Consider the following 14,422-nt stretch of genomic DNA (forward strand, 5'->3'; position numbering starts at 1 on the left):
AGGAGTAAAAAGAGGAATGTTCCAGTACAGTTCAGATATACGGACTATGAGGTGATGTTTAAAGCTGTAGTCTTATTTTTGCTTTTCAATGTCACATTTCAGCAGATGGGAAGACATGTCATAATGTACATCCCAAATGGCACCCTATTCCCTTCTTATAGTGCACTACTTTTGACCACAGTCCCATGGACCCATAGTGCACTATACAGAGGGGGGAGAGTGTAACTTGGGATGTACACATTGTTTGTTTACATTTTAAATCTGTTCTTCAGAAGAATACTCTGATGGAAAGAGAGACAGCCTTAAGGCATATTACTGGTTTAAATGTATTACACTATATTTTTAGGGCGGTTTCTCAAACATACTGTAGATTTAGAATTGTCCTGGACTAACAGGTATGTTCAATGGGCAAAACGGTGTGTTTTTTTAATGTCCAGGACTAGCCTTACTTTGTGCCCAGGAAACCGGCCCTTCAAGTTTCAAATTTTTTTTTTTAAACGCCTGATAAAATATAAGATTTAAAAAGGCAAAAAGATGACTCTCTAATCTCCCAGTGTATTCACATCTGTCCAGGGTTGGGACACAGCCTGATGTTTCTAGGGTCGGTTTCCCCAGACACACATTAACTGAGTCTCTATTGAAAAATCGCTTTCTAGTTCTGGACTAGGATTATTAATCTACGTCTGACAAACTGGTCCTAAATCAAACACGAGGTTTCTTTGAAGAATGTTCTCGCCGCGAAAGTAACGCACAACTATTTAGGCGAGGTGCTGGCTCGCGGAGTGGAACACTATAAATAAGATAATGAAGGAGAGCCGCAAACTCCAGCTCAGATGCAAAAAATGTTTTATGTCCAACGTTTCGACAGACAAGCTGTCTTCATCAGGGTATAAATCAAAACACGAGGTTTCTTTCATGAATGTATCAATGAAAATCTTTGTAGGCGAAACAGGTGCTCCACTTTGAAGGACACAGTTCAATGGTAAAAAACTCTGTCCCAAATGGCACCCTATTCCATATATAGTGCACGACCAAAAGTAGTGCACTATGTAGGGAATAGTGTACCATGACCTCACTGCAAAGTCTCACTGAGAATCACAATGATTCTACTCTAAAACAAAGATGAACAGAGATAACCAACTGTCCTTTGCGTCACTCAGAAACACTCTCAAGGACGTTAGCTGCAGGCTCTTAAAATGTTACTTATCGACCAAGAGCATCAATGATTCCTTTTCCCAGGGGATCAACTGCAATAAGAATATATAGATCCAGAAACAAGATGGTAAATTGTATTTTTAGCTGTCTTTTTTTTGAGTATTGTAATTTGGATTAATATTCTTTGTTGTCATATGGTGTCATATAAACTTAAATCAGTGAGTGAATGTTGTAAGAAATTAATGCATTTCTTTATACTGATCTACCTTTCCAAGCAGAGGGAGAAAGTACACACAAAACATAGCCATTAATTTTACATCCAAATTCAATGTATGATTGTGTGATTTTAAGGTGGAAAAGTGTTTCAAGCCTGGAGGCACTTCCATCTTGAAAATGTATAAAGAAAAATCAAAGCGTTATTGCATCTTCACAACCCAGAGTCCCTCCCACAAATCATATATTTATGACTTAATCAAAAAAAATTAAACAGCTCCCCAAATCACAGATCACCTCTTACTATCAGAACTATGCTTTTATGTTCCAGTAAAATAAAATAAAAAAAGCGTGGTTAGAATCTAATCTATCAGGTCATTAATTATGTAATTATGAATTATTACTAAACGTGCGAAACTCAAATGAAATTGACAATTCCTTTCAATTTCCCTTGAATTTTGCTTGTGTAGGACAAGGAAAGCTCTGTCCATCTCAGAAGGAGTGGTAGTGTTAATTTCATTAAGGACACAGGAAACTGGCACATGTTGATGGGGGTTGTATGGGAATAGGTACATCGGAGGAGGGAAATGGGGGAAAGGGAAACGTAAGGAATGGTGTAGTTTTCTTTCCAAGTGTCTCGTTCCTCCTCTAAACCCTTCAGTCCATTAGATCACCAAAATGGCCTGGTCTTAACCGAAGAAGCCCAGCTTCTCTCTCAGCCATTCCTCTGTCAGGTCCTCCGTGTTTCTGATCTCAAACACCTGGAAGAAATGAGGAAGAGCCGATAGAAGATTGATAACTGCCCCCCTTTTTTAAAATATTTTTTACACAAGAAATAAGTCAACATCTTGAAACCAATTTTATGTAAAACACAGACTAATATATTTATGGAAGCAGCTGTATTTCAGTAGTAGTTGATTAAATAAATACAGAGAGCATTGAGCTCCAAAGACGATTAAATAAATACAGAGAGCATTGAGCTCCAAAGACGAATAAATAAATACAGATAGCATTGAGCTCCAAAGACGAATAAATAAATACAGATAGCATTGAGCTCCAAAGACGAATAAATAAATACAGATAGCATTGAGCTCCAAAGACGAATAAATAAATAAATAAATAACAGATAGCATTGAGCTCCAAAGACAAATAAATAAATACAGATAGCATTGAGCTCCAAAGACGAATAAATAAATAAATACAGATAGCATTGAGCTCCAAAGACGAATAAATAAATAAATACAGATAGCATTGAGCTCCAAAGACGAATAAATAAATAAATACAGATAGCATTGAGCTCCAAAGACGAATAAATAAATACAGATAGCATTGAGCTCCAAAGACGAATAAATAAATACAGATAGCATTGAGCTCCAAAGACGATTAAATAAATACAGATAGCATTGAGCTCCAAAGACGATTAAATAAATACAGAGAGCATTGAGCTCCAAAGACGAATAAATAAATACAGATAGCATTGAGCTCCAAAGACGAATAAATAAATACAGATAGCATTGAGCTCCAAAGACGAATAAATAAATACAGATAGCATTGAGCTCCAAAGACGAATAAATAAATACAGATAGCATTGAGCTCCAAAGACGAATAAATAAATACAGATAGCATTGAGCTCCAAAGACGAATAAATAAATACAGATAGCATTGAGCTCCAAAGACGAATAAATAAATACAGATAGCATTGAGCTCCAAAGACGAATAAATAAATACAGATAGCATTGAACTCCAAAGACGAATAAATAAATACAGTTAAAACACTAACCTTGGTCAACTGGACAGTTTGCACCAGTTTGTTTTTGCTTCCGGCGTACATCATCTGTTGCTCGGGTTTACATCCTGAGAGAAAAATAATAATAATACTATAGAACCAGAGAAATAGAACGAGGAAGTAGAATGATATGTTTCTCTACGGGGAAAAGTAATACCCGTTATATGCATGTATTGGCCTATTTTATTGCCTTTACCTCCCTTATCTCACCTCATTTGCACAAACACATAGACTTTCTACTGTATTATTGACTGTATGTTTGTTTGACTCCATGTGTGTTGTTGTTTGTGTTGAACTGCTGTGCGTTATCTTGGCCAGGTCGCAGATGTAAATGAGAACTTATTCTCAACTAGCCGACCTGGTTAAATAAAGTTATTTTTTTAAGTATTAAAATTACTTAAAATTAAACATATTTTACTATCCAATAATAGTAAGGTAACCTTAGTTACCATGCCCTCATTGGTTAAAATGGCAGACTGAATTCATCTTTCTTTTTACAAGAATGGGCCAACACCTGTTGTTACAGGTATAGTCGCTACAGGGATGTTGAGGACCGGATCTCATCTTACCCACTGGACTGGAGAAGATGAAACAGAGTGGGTAGGAAACTCTCCCGTCGTCATGTTCGTACTTGTAGCTGTACACCACAAATGTGCAGAAGGTTAAAGAGAACTTTTAAAATAAGAGAGATTTGACTGTGCTCAACCCTTTGGGGCGGCAGGGTAGCCTAGTGGTTAGAGTGTAGAGGAGGTAGGTTAGCCTAGTGGTTAGAGTGTAGAGGAGGTAGGTTAGCCTAGTGGTTAGAGTGTAGAGGAGGTAGGGTAGCCTAGTGGTTAGAGTGTAGAGGAGGCAGGGTAGCCTAGTGGTTAGAGTGTAGAGGAGGCAGGGTAGCCTAGTGGTTAGAGTGTAGAGGAGGCAGGGTAGCCTAGTGGTTAGAGTGTAGAGGAGGCAGGGTAGCCTAGTGGTTAGAGTGTAGAGGAGGCAGGGTAGCCTAGTGGTTAGAGTGTAGAGGAGGCAGGGTAGCCTAGTGGTTAGAGTGTAGAGGAGGCAGGGTAGCCTAGTGGTTAGAGTGTAGAGGAGGCAGGGTAGCCTAGTGGTTAGAGTGTAGAGGAGGCAGGGTAGCCTAGTGGTTAGAGTGTAGAGGAGGCAGGGTAGCCTAGTGGTTAGAGTGTAGAGGAGGCAGGGTAGCCTAGTGGTTAGAGTGTAGAGGAGGCAGGGTAGCCTAGTGGTTAGAGTGTAGAGGAGGCAGGGTAGCCTAGTGGTTAGAGTGTAGAGGAGGTAGGGTAGCCTAGTGGTTAGAGTGTAGAGGAGGTAGGGTAGCCTAGTGGTTAGAGTGTAGAGGAGGTAGGGTAGCCTAGTGGTTAGAGCGTTGGACTAGTAACCGGAAGGTTGCAAGTTCAAATCCCTGAGCTGACAAGGTACAAATCTGTCGTTCTGCCCCTGAACAGGCAGTTAACCCACTGTTCCTAGGCTGTCATTGAAAATAAGAATTTGTTCTTAACTGACTTGCCTAGTTAAATAAAGGTAAAATGTAAACATTTAAATTTCACTTAAAATCACGCATTCATGTCAAATGGAAGAATTTGTTTACGTCCCTGTAGTCCTTTACCAAAGATAATTCAATCCATCTGACAGGTGTGGCATATCAAGAAGCTATTTAAACATCATGATTTCTTTTTTTTATACACAGGTGCACCTTGTGCCGGGGACAATAAAAGGCCACTCTTAAATGAGCAGTTGTCACACAACACAATGCCACAGATGTCTACATTTTGAGGGAGATGGCATGCTGATTGCAGGAATTTCCACCAGAGCAGTTGCCAGAGAATTTAATGTTCATTTCTCTACCATAAACCTCTTCCAACGTTGTTTTAGAGAATTTGACAGAACGTCCAACCGGCCTCACAACCCCAGACCACGTGTAACCACGCCAGCCCAGGACCTCCACATCTGGCTTCTTAACCTGGGGGATAATCTGAGACCAGCCACCTGGACAGCTGATGAAACTGAGGAGTATTTCTGTCTGTAATAAAGCCCTTTTGTGGGGAAAAACTCATTCTGATTGGCTGGGCCTGGCTCCCAAGTGGGTAGGCCTATGCCCTCCTAGGCCCACCCATGGCGGTGCCCCTACCCAGTCATGTGAAATCCATAGATTTGGGCGGCAGGGTAGCCTAGTGGTTAGAGTGTAGAGGAGGTAGGGTAGCCTAGTGGTTAGAGTGTAGAGGAGGTAGGGTAGCCTAGTGGTTAGAGTGTAGAGGAGGTAGGGTAGCCTAGTGGTTAGAGTGTAGAGGAGGTAGGGTAGCCTAGTGGTTAGAGTGTAGAGGAGGTAGGGTAGCCTAGTGGTTAGAGTGTAGAGGAGGTAGGGTAGCCTAGTGGTTAGAGTGTAGAGGAGGTAGGGTAGCCTAGTGGTTAGAGTGTAGAGGAGGTAGGGTAGCCTAGTGGTTAGAGTGTAGAGGAGGCAGGGTAGCCTAGTGGTTAGAGTGTAGAGGAGGCAGGGTAGCCTAGTGGTTAGAGTGTAGAGGAGGCAGGGTAGCCTAGTGGTTAGAGTGTAGAGGAGGTAGGGTAGCCTAGTGGTTAGAGTATAGAGGAGGTAGGGTAGCCTAGTGGTTAGAGCGTAGAGGGGGTAGGGTAGCCTAGTGGTTAGAGCGTTGGACTAGTAACCCGAAGGTTTCAAGTTCAAACCCCTGAGCTGACAAGGTACAAATCGGTCATTCTGCCCATGAACAGGCAGTTAACCCACTGTCATTGAAAATAAGAATTTGTTCTTAACTGACTTAAAAGGTAAAATAAAAAAATAATAAAAAGGCCGAATGTATTTCTTTCATTTGACAGATTCCCTTTCCTTATATGAACTGTAACTATATGAACTGTAACTCAGTAAAATTGTTGCATGTTTGCGTTCATATTTGTTTGTTCAGTATAGATCAAAGGATATCTGGGCTGTCTTTCAGGCAGCTCATCCTTCAGATCATCAGGAGAAATATCCTAGAATGAGAGAGAGAGAGAAGGTATTCAAGGTTAAATATGTACTGCACAACTGTAGGTTCACGCTACATCATACAAGACACTATAAGAGGTGTGTGGATAAAGACACGTATCAACACTGATGTCATCAGAACCAGAACCAATCTGGTAACGTACCTCATGTTCTTCATCAAGGATGACAAGCTGCTTGTCCTTGTCAATCTTCACTGAGAAAGAGAAAACACCCCCCAAAAAAAAAAAATATTTAGGAAAAATGTTCCTCAACAGTCAATATGTTGGTCCTTCCCAAGCACAATATGTATGTAGAAGAAAAAAAAAAAGATTAGATTAGATTCTTTATGATTAGGAGGATACTGACTGATTTATGGTCAAAGGATACTGATTTATGATTATAGGATACTTACCGATTTGTGGATACTTACCAATTTGTGGATACTTACCGATTTGTGGATACTTACCGATTTGTGATTAAGAGGATACTTACTGATTTGTGATTAAGAGGATACTTACTGATTTGTGATTAAGAGGATACTTACTGATTTGTGATTAAGAGGATACTTACTGATTTGTGATTAAGAGGATACTTACTGATGATAGCAGCATTGTTAGTCTCCTTCCGGAAGCGGAATTCCCGTAGCTTTTTCACTAGGTCTCCGTCAACGTCACACACAACCAGTGATTCACTCTAGAAGTAACGGATAGAAGGAAAGCCTTCATAAAGCCTCTCAAGAGTTGAGAGTGCTGATCTAGAATCAGTTATGCTTTTGATGATAATAAAATACGATTACGTAGACAGGGGAGACCTGATCCTAGATCAGCACTCCTACTCAGAGATGCTTAATGAATATGGGGCCAGGAATAAGAATTGTCATGATGTCTCATTTCAAAGGAGATCAGCTCCCTCTTACACATGATTGGGAACTTTTAATGACAGCCTCCAGAATAATTATTGAGATGGTCATTAGATATAAAGATATATCTCTGAACTTGCAAATTCTATTAACTTGTGATACATTTTTGCGATCAATGATCTGACCACCAGCCACACCTGATAATTGATGTGTCTTGGAATGAGCAGGGATCTTCATTTACGTAACATTTCTGAATCATTATTCATGATGGGTTAAATTCCTTTGTTCAATGGCCTACTCTGGATATGATTTGACAGGTAACAGGAAATAACGACGTGCACCGATTTAGCAACTACAGGGTTATACAAATATTTTACTACTCTCAAATATGATAGATGCGCATCCCTGACAATGCCGAGTTTAATTTGTCTTGAAGCCAAGTTTAGCTTGCTAACTAGATAGGTCTCGAAAACTACAGGAAATGCGAATCTAGCTAGATAGCTGGCTGGCATGCATTTTATACACAAAGACCATAAAATCTGATAGAATAGTCAAGGCACTTTGACGATCTGAAATTAGCTAGTTTCATCGAGTTAGCTAAGGTAATTACACGGGAATTTGATGTGGCTAACTTTCTCAGACAATGCATGGAGTTATCCGTTAACCAGCTAGCTAGCTAGCTATCTATCTATGCTCCATATCGTGACATGTTGCAGCATATCACATCGAGCTGGGTGGAACAACTGCATATTTAATTAAAAACAAGCGAAACTCATTTCGAAATAAAAAGAGGCGATTATGCAGACAGAGGATCTCAAACGGTTTGCAACTTGAAAATAATCCCTGGCTAAATACATTTTTAGTAAGGTTTTTCAACCCATCTCAGGAACAACTTACCATTTTTCCCTGAAGCGCAGACTCAATTGTTCTGTCTAGACCGGAGGAGGGCAGTACAGAACAGTATTTTTTTTTTTCCGCCCGCACATAATCTTGTGACTCTGATCTGACCAATTCCCGCCCCCACACCAATTTAAAATCATTTATTTGGGAATATTTTTTTCGTATCACATCATACTAGTTGATTTTTACTCATATAAAGTTGAGAGAGAGAGAGAGAGAGAGAGAGAGGGTAAGATATTCTTTTATTTAAAAAATAATAAAAAATAAAATGTTTTTGTCATCTTCCTTTGCCCGACTTGCAATCTAAGAGAAATGTCTGTGACTCTGGAACGCACCCATTCGGTTCCAACCCCGTTTCCTTCCGCCCAATGTTGACGTCATATTCTAGGCGTGAGTGCAGATTGTAACACTTCCTTTATTCCAGGAGTTTTTTGTACAAGTAATTATTTTTAATTTTTATCTCTCAACTGGCAAATTCTTGTTTGTTTCTAACTTTAGAATTTGTTAAAGACGTCCCTCTTTTGTCGAGGTAATGTTGAAAAGCCTAACATACTTTAAAAACATTTCTTTATTGTACTTTGATCGTTTGAGCAGCATAAACATGTAGAATCAGTTGGTAGCTGGCTAATGTTTGCTAGCTAATGTTAGATAATGTTAGCTGTACATCGAGCCAGCTAGCTTTCTACACGTGAACAACACTAACCAGCCTGCAATCCAGTTTAATTTAAAGTTTATAGGTAGCTTGTGATATCTTAACTATGTTGCTATTTACTTCAGGCTGTTATAACTAAAGTAGCTAATAGGCTATAATAGGTTATGCTTCAGACCTAACAACTTTACCCCCCCCCCCCCATTACCTTTCAGGACATGGATTTCTCGGTGAGTTAGCTACTTTTATTAATCACGTTTATTATCAAGGTATGCCTGTTTTAAGATGGTAAATGTGTTGGTGAAGATCATGGTAGCAACCTCCCTGTTTTTCTTGTATGTAGCTGGCAGATGCCATAGCTGACGATGTCCCGGGCCAAGCTGAGAAAGCAGCTAACCCCAACCCAGCCGCCCCCAACGCCCCTCCGCCAACTAACCCAGGATGGCCTGGTGCGGCCCCCGGAGCCCCCACACAGCCCTCTGCTCCTGGGGGATTCCCTGGGGGGCCACAGTCTGGTCCAAGGGCCCCAGGGCAGTTCCCTGGAAGTCAAGGACCCTTCTCTTCCGGTCCCGGAGCACCAGGGCAGTATCCTGGAGCTCCCTCTGCCCCTGGTGGGTTCCCACCCGGCCCAGGGGTACCGGCACAGTACCCAGCTGGGCCTGGAGCCCCGGGACAGTGCCCAGCTGGGCCTGGAGCCCCGGGACAGTGCCCAGCTGGGCCTGGAGCCCCGGGACAGTGCCCAGCTGGGCCTGGAGCCCCGGGACAGTACCCAGCTGGGCCTGGAGCCCCGGGACAGTACCCGGCTGGGCCTGGAGCCCCGGGACAGTACCCAGCTGGGCCTGGAGCCCCGGGACAGTACCCGGCTGGGCCTGGAGCCCCGGGACAGTACCCGGCTGGACCTGGAGCCCCGGGACAGTACCCGGCTGGACCAGGAGCTCCGGGGCAGTACCCAGCTGGACCTGGAGCCCCGGGACAGTACCCAGCTGGACCTGGAGCCCCGGGACAGTACCCAGCTGGACCAGGAGCTCCAGGGCAATACCCAGCTGGGCCTGGAGCCCCGGGACAGTATCCAGCTGGGCCAGGAGCTCCAGGGCAATACCCACCCGGGCCTGGAGCACCTGGACAGTTCCCTGGAGCCCCCATGCAGTACCCGTCTGGACCCTTCCAAACTAGCCCCGGAGCACCAACAGGACCCTACCCCAATGTGCCTTACCCAGGAGCCCAGCCTGGTGGGGGGATGTATGGGCCTGGAGGTCCAGGAGCTGCCTTCTCTCCTGCAGGAGGCACCTTCCCTGGTGGAGCCTTCCCTCCCATCCCCCCTGGATCATGGGGTCCTCGCGGTGGTGGAGGCTTCCCTTCCCAGCCCGGCCACCCAGGGCCCATGGGACCATATGGGGGGCAAGCAGCTCCAGGAGGCATGCCGGTGAGTAAATACATGCTTTTAAAACACCACACGTTGCTGCTTGCTTGCTTGCTTCCTTCCTGGTGCACTTCTGTCCTAGTCTTCACCGGAGGATCTCTGTATACGTGGTGTGGCTCTTTTTTTGGGGGGGGGGGTTCTTGCCTCGTTTTACCTTCCTGATTTCGCAAGCTTACATTAAGCGCAGCAGTCAGGATGGTGGATCAGAGATTTGCTGCAGGGCTGTAAAAATGGTGTTTGTCTCCTAGAAACAGCACTGCAATAACATTTTACTGGTCTGAGGTGTTTTCTGCAGGGCGCAAACCGCAAAAGACAAGGCAAGGCAAAACAACAGAACATTTACAGTAATATCGCAATGTATCATTTACAGTAATATCGCAATGTATCATTTACAGTAATATTGCAATGTATCATTTACAGTAATATCGCAATGTATCATTTACAGTAATATCGTATGTATTCTTGTCTTTCAGCCCAGACATAATATACCATATCCACCACATTTTTGAAAGCACTGAACTCTTCAGATTTTCAGTCAGATGAGGACACCAGCCACAGAAAATCACCTTGAGGTTTGGTTTAAGAACTACAAGAAAGCAGCAGCATCATGTATTTGGTCGAAGAGGTTTTTACTAGCTAATACCTGGGGGAAGGGGGAAGGCGGGGGGGGGGGCAATAATGTTGGCTGTCATTCAAGTGCAATACATAGCCTCGGCTTTTTGTGAAACATCACAATTTATATTATTTCACTCTTAAACTTTCATTAAAAGTCACACTTATCTTTTATAATAACATTTATTTGCTACTTTCAAAAAAAAAAAAAAAAAGCCAAACATCATTTGGGTAGTAAATGTCCTGTACGTGTGTGTTTTGCCAGCATTGATAAAATGTCCAATTGTGTTAAATATTTGAAATAAAGAATTCTATCACTTGTGTTCTGATTATTATTTTTTATTTTTTGCATCGCAGTGTTTAAAGAAGTAGTTTGGGATGTATGCCCGGTTAAGTTAAATTAATCAAGAGGTGATGCTATATATATATATATATATATTATATATTATAATATTTTTTTTAAAAATGTAATATATACCACCTGTGTATATATATATATTTAATTTAATATATACCACCTGTCTATATATATATATATTTAATTTAATATATACCACCTGTATATATATATTTATTTTAACATATACCACCTGTATATATATATATATACCACCTGTGTGTATATATATATATTTTTTTATATATATACCACCTGTGTGGTATATATATATATATATATATATATACAGGTGGTACCACTGGTTGAAGGAAATTTCAACTCATCCAGTTAATCCTGTTGAGACTCGGCCCTATTAGGCTCATGTACAGTATCAGGTTCTGGTTTGTTTGGTGTAGGGCGTAGTGGAGACTTCTTAAGGGAGGGGTGTGGTGACTCATTTTTCCAGTGGCGTTTGGAATGTAGGAGAGGTTCTAGAGCTAGCCAACATAGTCGTTTCATTACTCATCATGAGATATTTTTATCAATAAGAAAATGTTTTGAATTTGTCAGGAAGCTTGATTTGTATTTCTTCCTTGATATAATAAGGATGTATCTACTATGTCTTAATTATAACTAAGTGACAGTTTTAGTGGCACCACTGGATAGTGGTCAATTTCTCTTGAAACCTGATACAATGTCACTTAATAAAGCTCATATATTCAATATTCTTACCAATTCTTAATCCAATCCTCTTTTATTTTTATTGAAATGTGTACTTATTAAAGTATATCCACTGTAGATTATTTCACATTGAAAATCACAGTAGCAGTTCAGAAACCATCACACCTACTCCATACCAATACCATGATAACAAAGCAAAAAAAAATGTTTTCATCCAAGTTCAATTGGAGACCATATTGCTTTGAGACTAGATTACACATTACATCACCTCAACATGAAAAACAAGTTAATAAAAATAAAAAAATAGACTGGTTTTCTGATCCACACCCCTATTTAAAAAAAAAAAAAGTATCTGTGACCAACCGATGCATATCTGTATTCTCAGTCATGTGAAATCCATAGATTGGGGGCAAATTAATTCATTTAAATTGACTGATAACCTTATATAAAAAGGAACAAACAGGCCGTCAGAACAGAACAAAAAGATAGAAGTTTAAAGGACAAAGAAAGCAGCCTTGTTATTTTGTTAGCTAATAATTCTTCATAATTTGATAATCTGCAGATTGGTGTGTGTACTTATTAATATTGAAATGTGTACTTATTAATATTGAAATGTGTACTTATTAATATTGAAATGTGTACTTATTAATATTGAAATATTGAAATGTGTACTTATTAATATTGAAATGTGTACTTCTATTGGATCTGTTGTTGAAAAAGGCAATTTCTATTAGTTTCGTCTTTTTAATGAAACATACAGTATATATATATGTAACACATGTAATCCCTTTACTATTGCCCTTCCAGAACCTGTACTGTTTATGCACCATCAGCTTCAGCCAGTGCCCTACGAACTGCCTCTCCCTGCTGGGATAATGCCCAGGCTACTGATCACCATAGTAGGGGAACCCAACCCCGGAGGGGACCGGCAGGTGCTCACACTACTACACTAGGCTACAGGATTCATTAATCCGTTCATTCTCCCCTTTAATTTATCTATTTAATTACATCTGTTCCAGTAATGCTGACACAGGGTGTTTTCACATATAGTCATCCTATAGAAGGTCTGATCTGTCCTCCTATAGAAGGTCTGATCTGTCCTCTTATAGAAGGTCTGGTCTACTCCTATAGAAGGTCTGATCTGTCCTCCTATAGAAGGTCTGATCTGTCCTCCTGTAGAAGGTCTGATCCGTCCTCCCGTAGAAGGTATTTTCCGTCCTCCTATAGAAGGTCTGATCTGTCGTCCTATAGAAGGTCTGATCTGTCCTCCTATAGAAGGTCTGATCTGTCCTCCTATAGAAGGTCTGATCTGTCCTCCTATAGAAGGTCTGATCTGTCCTCTCATAAAAAGATCCGATCTGTCCTCCTATAGAAGGTCTGATCTGTCCTCTCATAAAAAGATCTGATCTGTTCTCCTATAGAAGGTCTGATCTGTCCTCCTATAGAAGGTCTGATCTGTCCTCCTATAGAAGGTCTGATCTGTCCTCTCATAAAAATATCAAATCTGTCCTCCTATAGAAGGTCTGATCTGTCCTATAGAAGGTCTGATCTGTCCTCTCATAAAAAGTTCAGATCTGTCCTCCTATAGAAGGTCTGATCTGTCCTCCTATAGAAGGTCTGATCTCTCCTCCTATAGAAGGTCTGATCTGTCCTCTCATAAAAAGATCCGATCTGTCCTCCTATAGAAGGTCTGATCTGTCCTCCTATAGAAGGTCTGATCTGTCCTCCTATAGAAGGTCTGATCTGTCCTCTCATAAAAAGATCCGATCTGTCCTATAGAAGGTCTGATCTGTCCTCTCATAAAAATATCTGATCTGTTCTCTTATTGCAAACAAATAGACTCAACTAAAAATTACACAACATATTTTGGTATTTCTGTGCATCCTTGATCATTGCTAATCAATATCCAAAAACGACACACGTTTATTTTCGGCCAACCTGCACATCATCTCTCTTGTGTGGCACCAATGTGAGGAGTTATGACAGGGGAAATGGCGTTGCAGTAGTCTAGTGTTTGGGGGGGTTCGGTCACATTGCCCTAAAGAAGGGGAATCAGAACCCGGAGTTCAAGAGAACCGAACTCAGATCACCTCTCAAGATGAGTTCAGTTTGATTTGCTTCGGTGGCCTCTTTTGAGGGATCTCAGTTCCTTTTGGAATGTTCATACTGCACACAAAAAAATGAAGCGAACCGCACTGAGTTCACGAAAATCGTCTGAAAGGGACCAAGTGTGAAAACGCCATTAGTCTAAGACATCACGAAGCATCACCAGTATGTAGTCATTCAAACTAGCCACAGCCCATATGCAATTGCACTCAAATGTTTATCTATGGTCCAATGCACTGTAGACTGGTGATGAGTGAAAAAAGTTAGATTTTATTTCAGGTTTCATGTTGATTTTATAAAAAAGGCGGAGGAGGAGGACGATGAAGAGGTTGTGTTCCACCTCAACCCTCGTTTCTATGAGCAGCAGGTTGTCCGTAACTCCAACATGGATGGAGGTTGGGGTCCAGAGGAGAGAGATGGAGGCTTCCCCTTCATTCAAGGACAATGTTTTAAGGTACAGGTTTGATTGGGGTTAGGGGTCAATTCCATTTCAATTGTAGTCAATTCAGAAAATAAACCCAATTCCACATGTAACTCATTGAAAAGCATTGAAGATAATTGGGTTGTGTAAAGAGAAGGTGATGCCATCTCCCTGAAGGACGGCACCATGGGAGATGGCATCTCCCTGAAGGACTGCACTATGGGAGATGGCATCTCCCTGAAGGACGTGCGTGGACCCTAGTAT

The 14,422-nt window shown here is 41.3% G+C and overlaps 2 protein-coding genes across 3 annotated transcripts; one reads left to right on the forward strand and one right to left on the reverse strand.

Annotated features, from left to right (window-relative positions):
- Nucleotides 1-1,885: 1,885 nt before the first annotated feature.
- On the reverse strand, nucleotides 1,886-8,014 carry gmfb (glia maturation factor, beta). Its single transcript, XM_042330302.1, has 7 exons — nucleotides 7,888-8,014; nucleotides 6,728-6,824; nucleotides 6,296-6,345; nucleotides 6,090-6,139; nucleotides 3,724-3,806; nucleotides 3,149-3,222; nucleotides 1,886-2,129 (listed from the first exon to the last, which is right to left on the reverse strand). Exons 1-7 carry the CDS (start codon nucleotides 7,888-7,890, stop codon nucleotides 2,058-2,060), a joined length of 429 nt encoding a protein of 142 aa, XP_042186236.1. The 5' UTR covers nucleotides 7,891-8,014; the 3' UTR covers nucleotides 1,886-2,057.
- A 241-nt stretch (nucleotides 8,015-8,255) lies between these two features.
- On the forward strand, nucleotides 8,256-10,545 carry LOC112247672. Of its 2 annotated transcripts, XM_024416482.2 has the most exons (5): nucleotides 8,256-8,419; nucleotides 8,755-8,769; nucleotides 8,883-9,962; nucleotides 10,208-10,276; nucleotides 10,433-10,545. In XM_024416482.2, the coding sequence occupies exons 3-5, from the start codon at nucleotides 8,905-8,907 to the stop codon at nucleotides 10,500-10,502; spliced, it is 1,197 nt and encodes a 398-aa protein (XP_024272250.2). In that variant the 5' UTR covers nucleotides 8,256-8,419; nucleotides 8,755-8,769; nucleotides 8,883-8,904; the 3' UTR covers nucleotides 10,503-10,545. The 2 variants fall into 2 exon arrangements, with proteins under 2 accessions (XP_024272250.2, XP_024272251.2); XM_024416483.2 differs by lacking the exon at nucleotides 10,208-10,276 and having other exon boundaries at nucleotides 8,261-8,419.
- The last annotated feature ends 3,877 nt before the right edge of the window (nucleotides 10,546-14,422 follow it).

Source organism: Oncorhynchus tshawytscha, linkage group LG11 (assembly GCF_018296145.1).
Source record: "Oncorhynchus tshawytscha isolate Ot180627B linkage group LG11, Otsh_v2.0, whole genome shotgun sequence".
Taxonomy (NCBI): domain Eukaryota; kingdom Metazoa; phylum Chordata; class Actinopteri; order Salmoniformes; family Salmonidae; genus Oncorhynchus; species Oncorhynchus tshawytscha.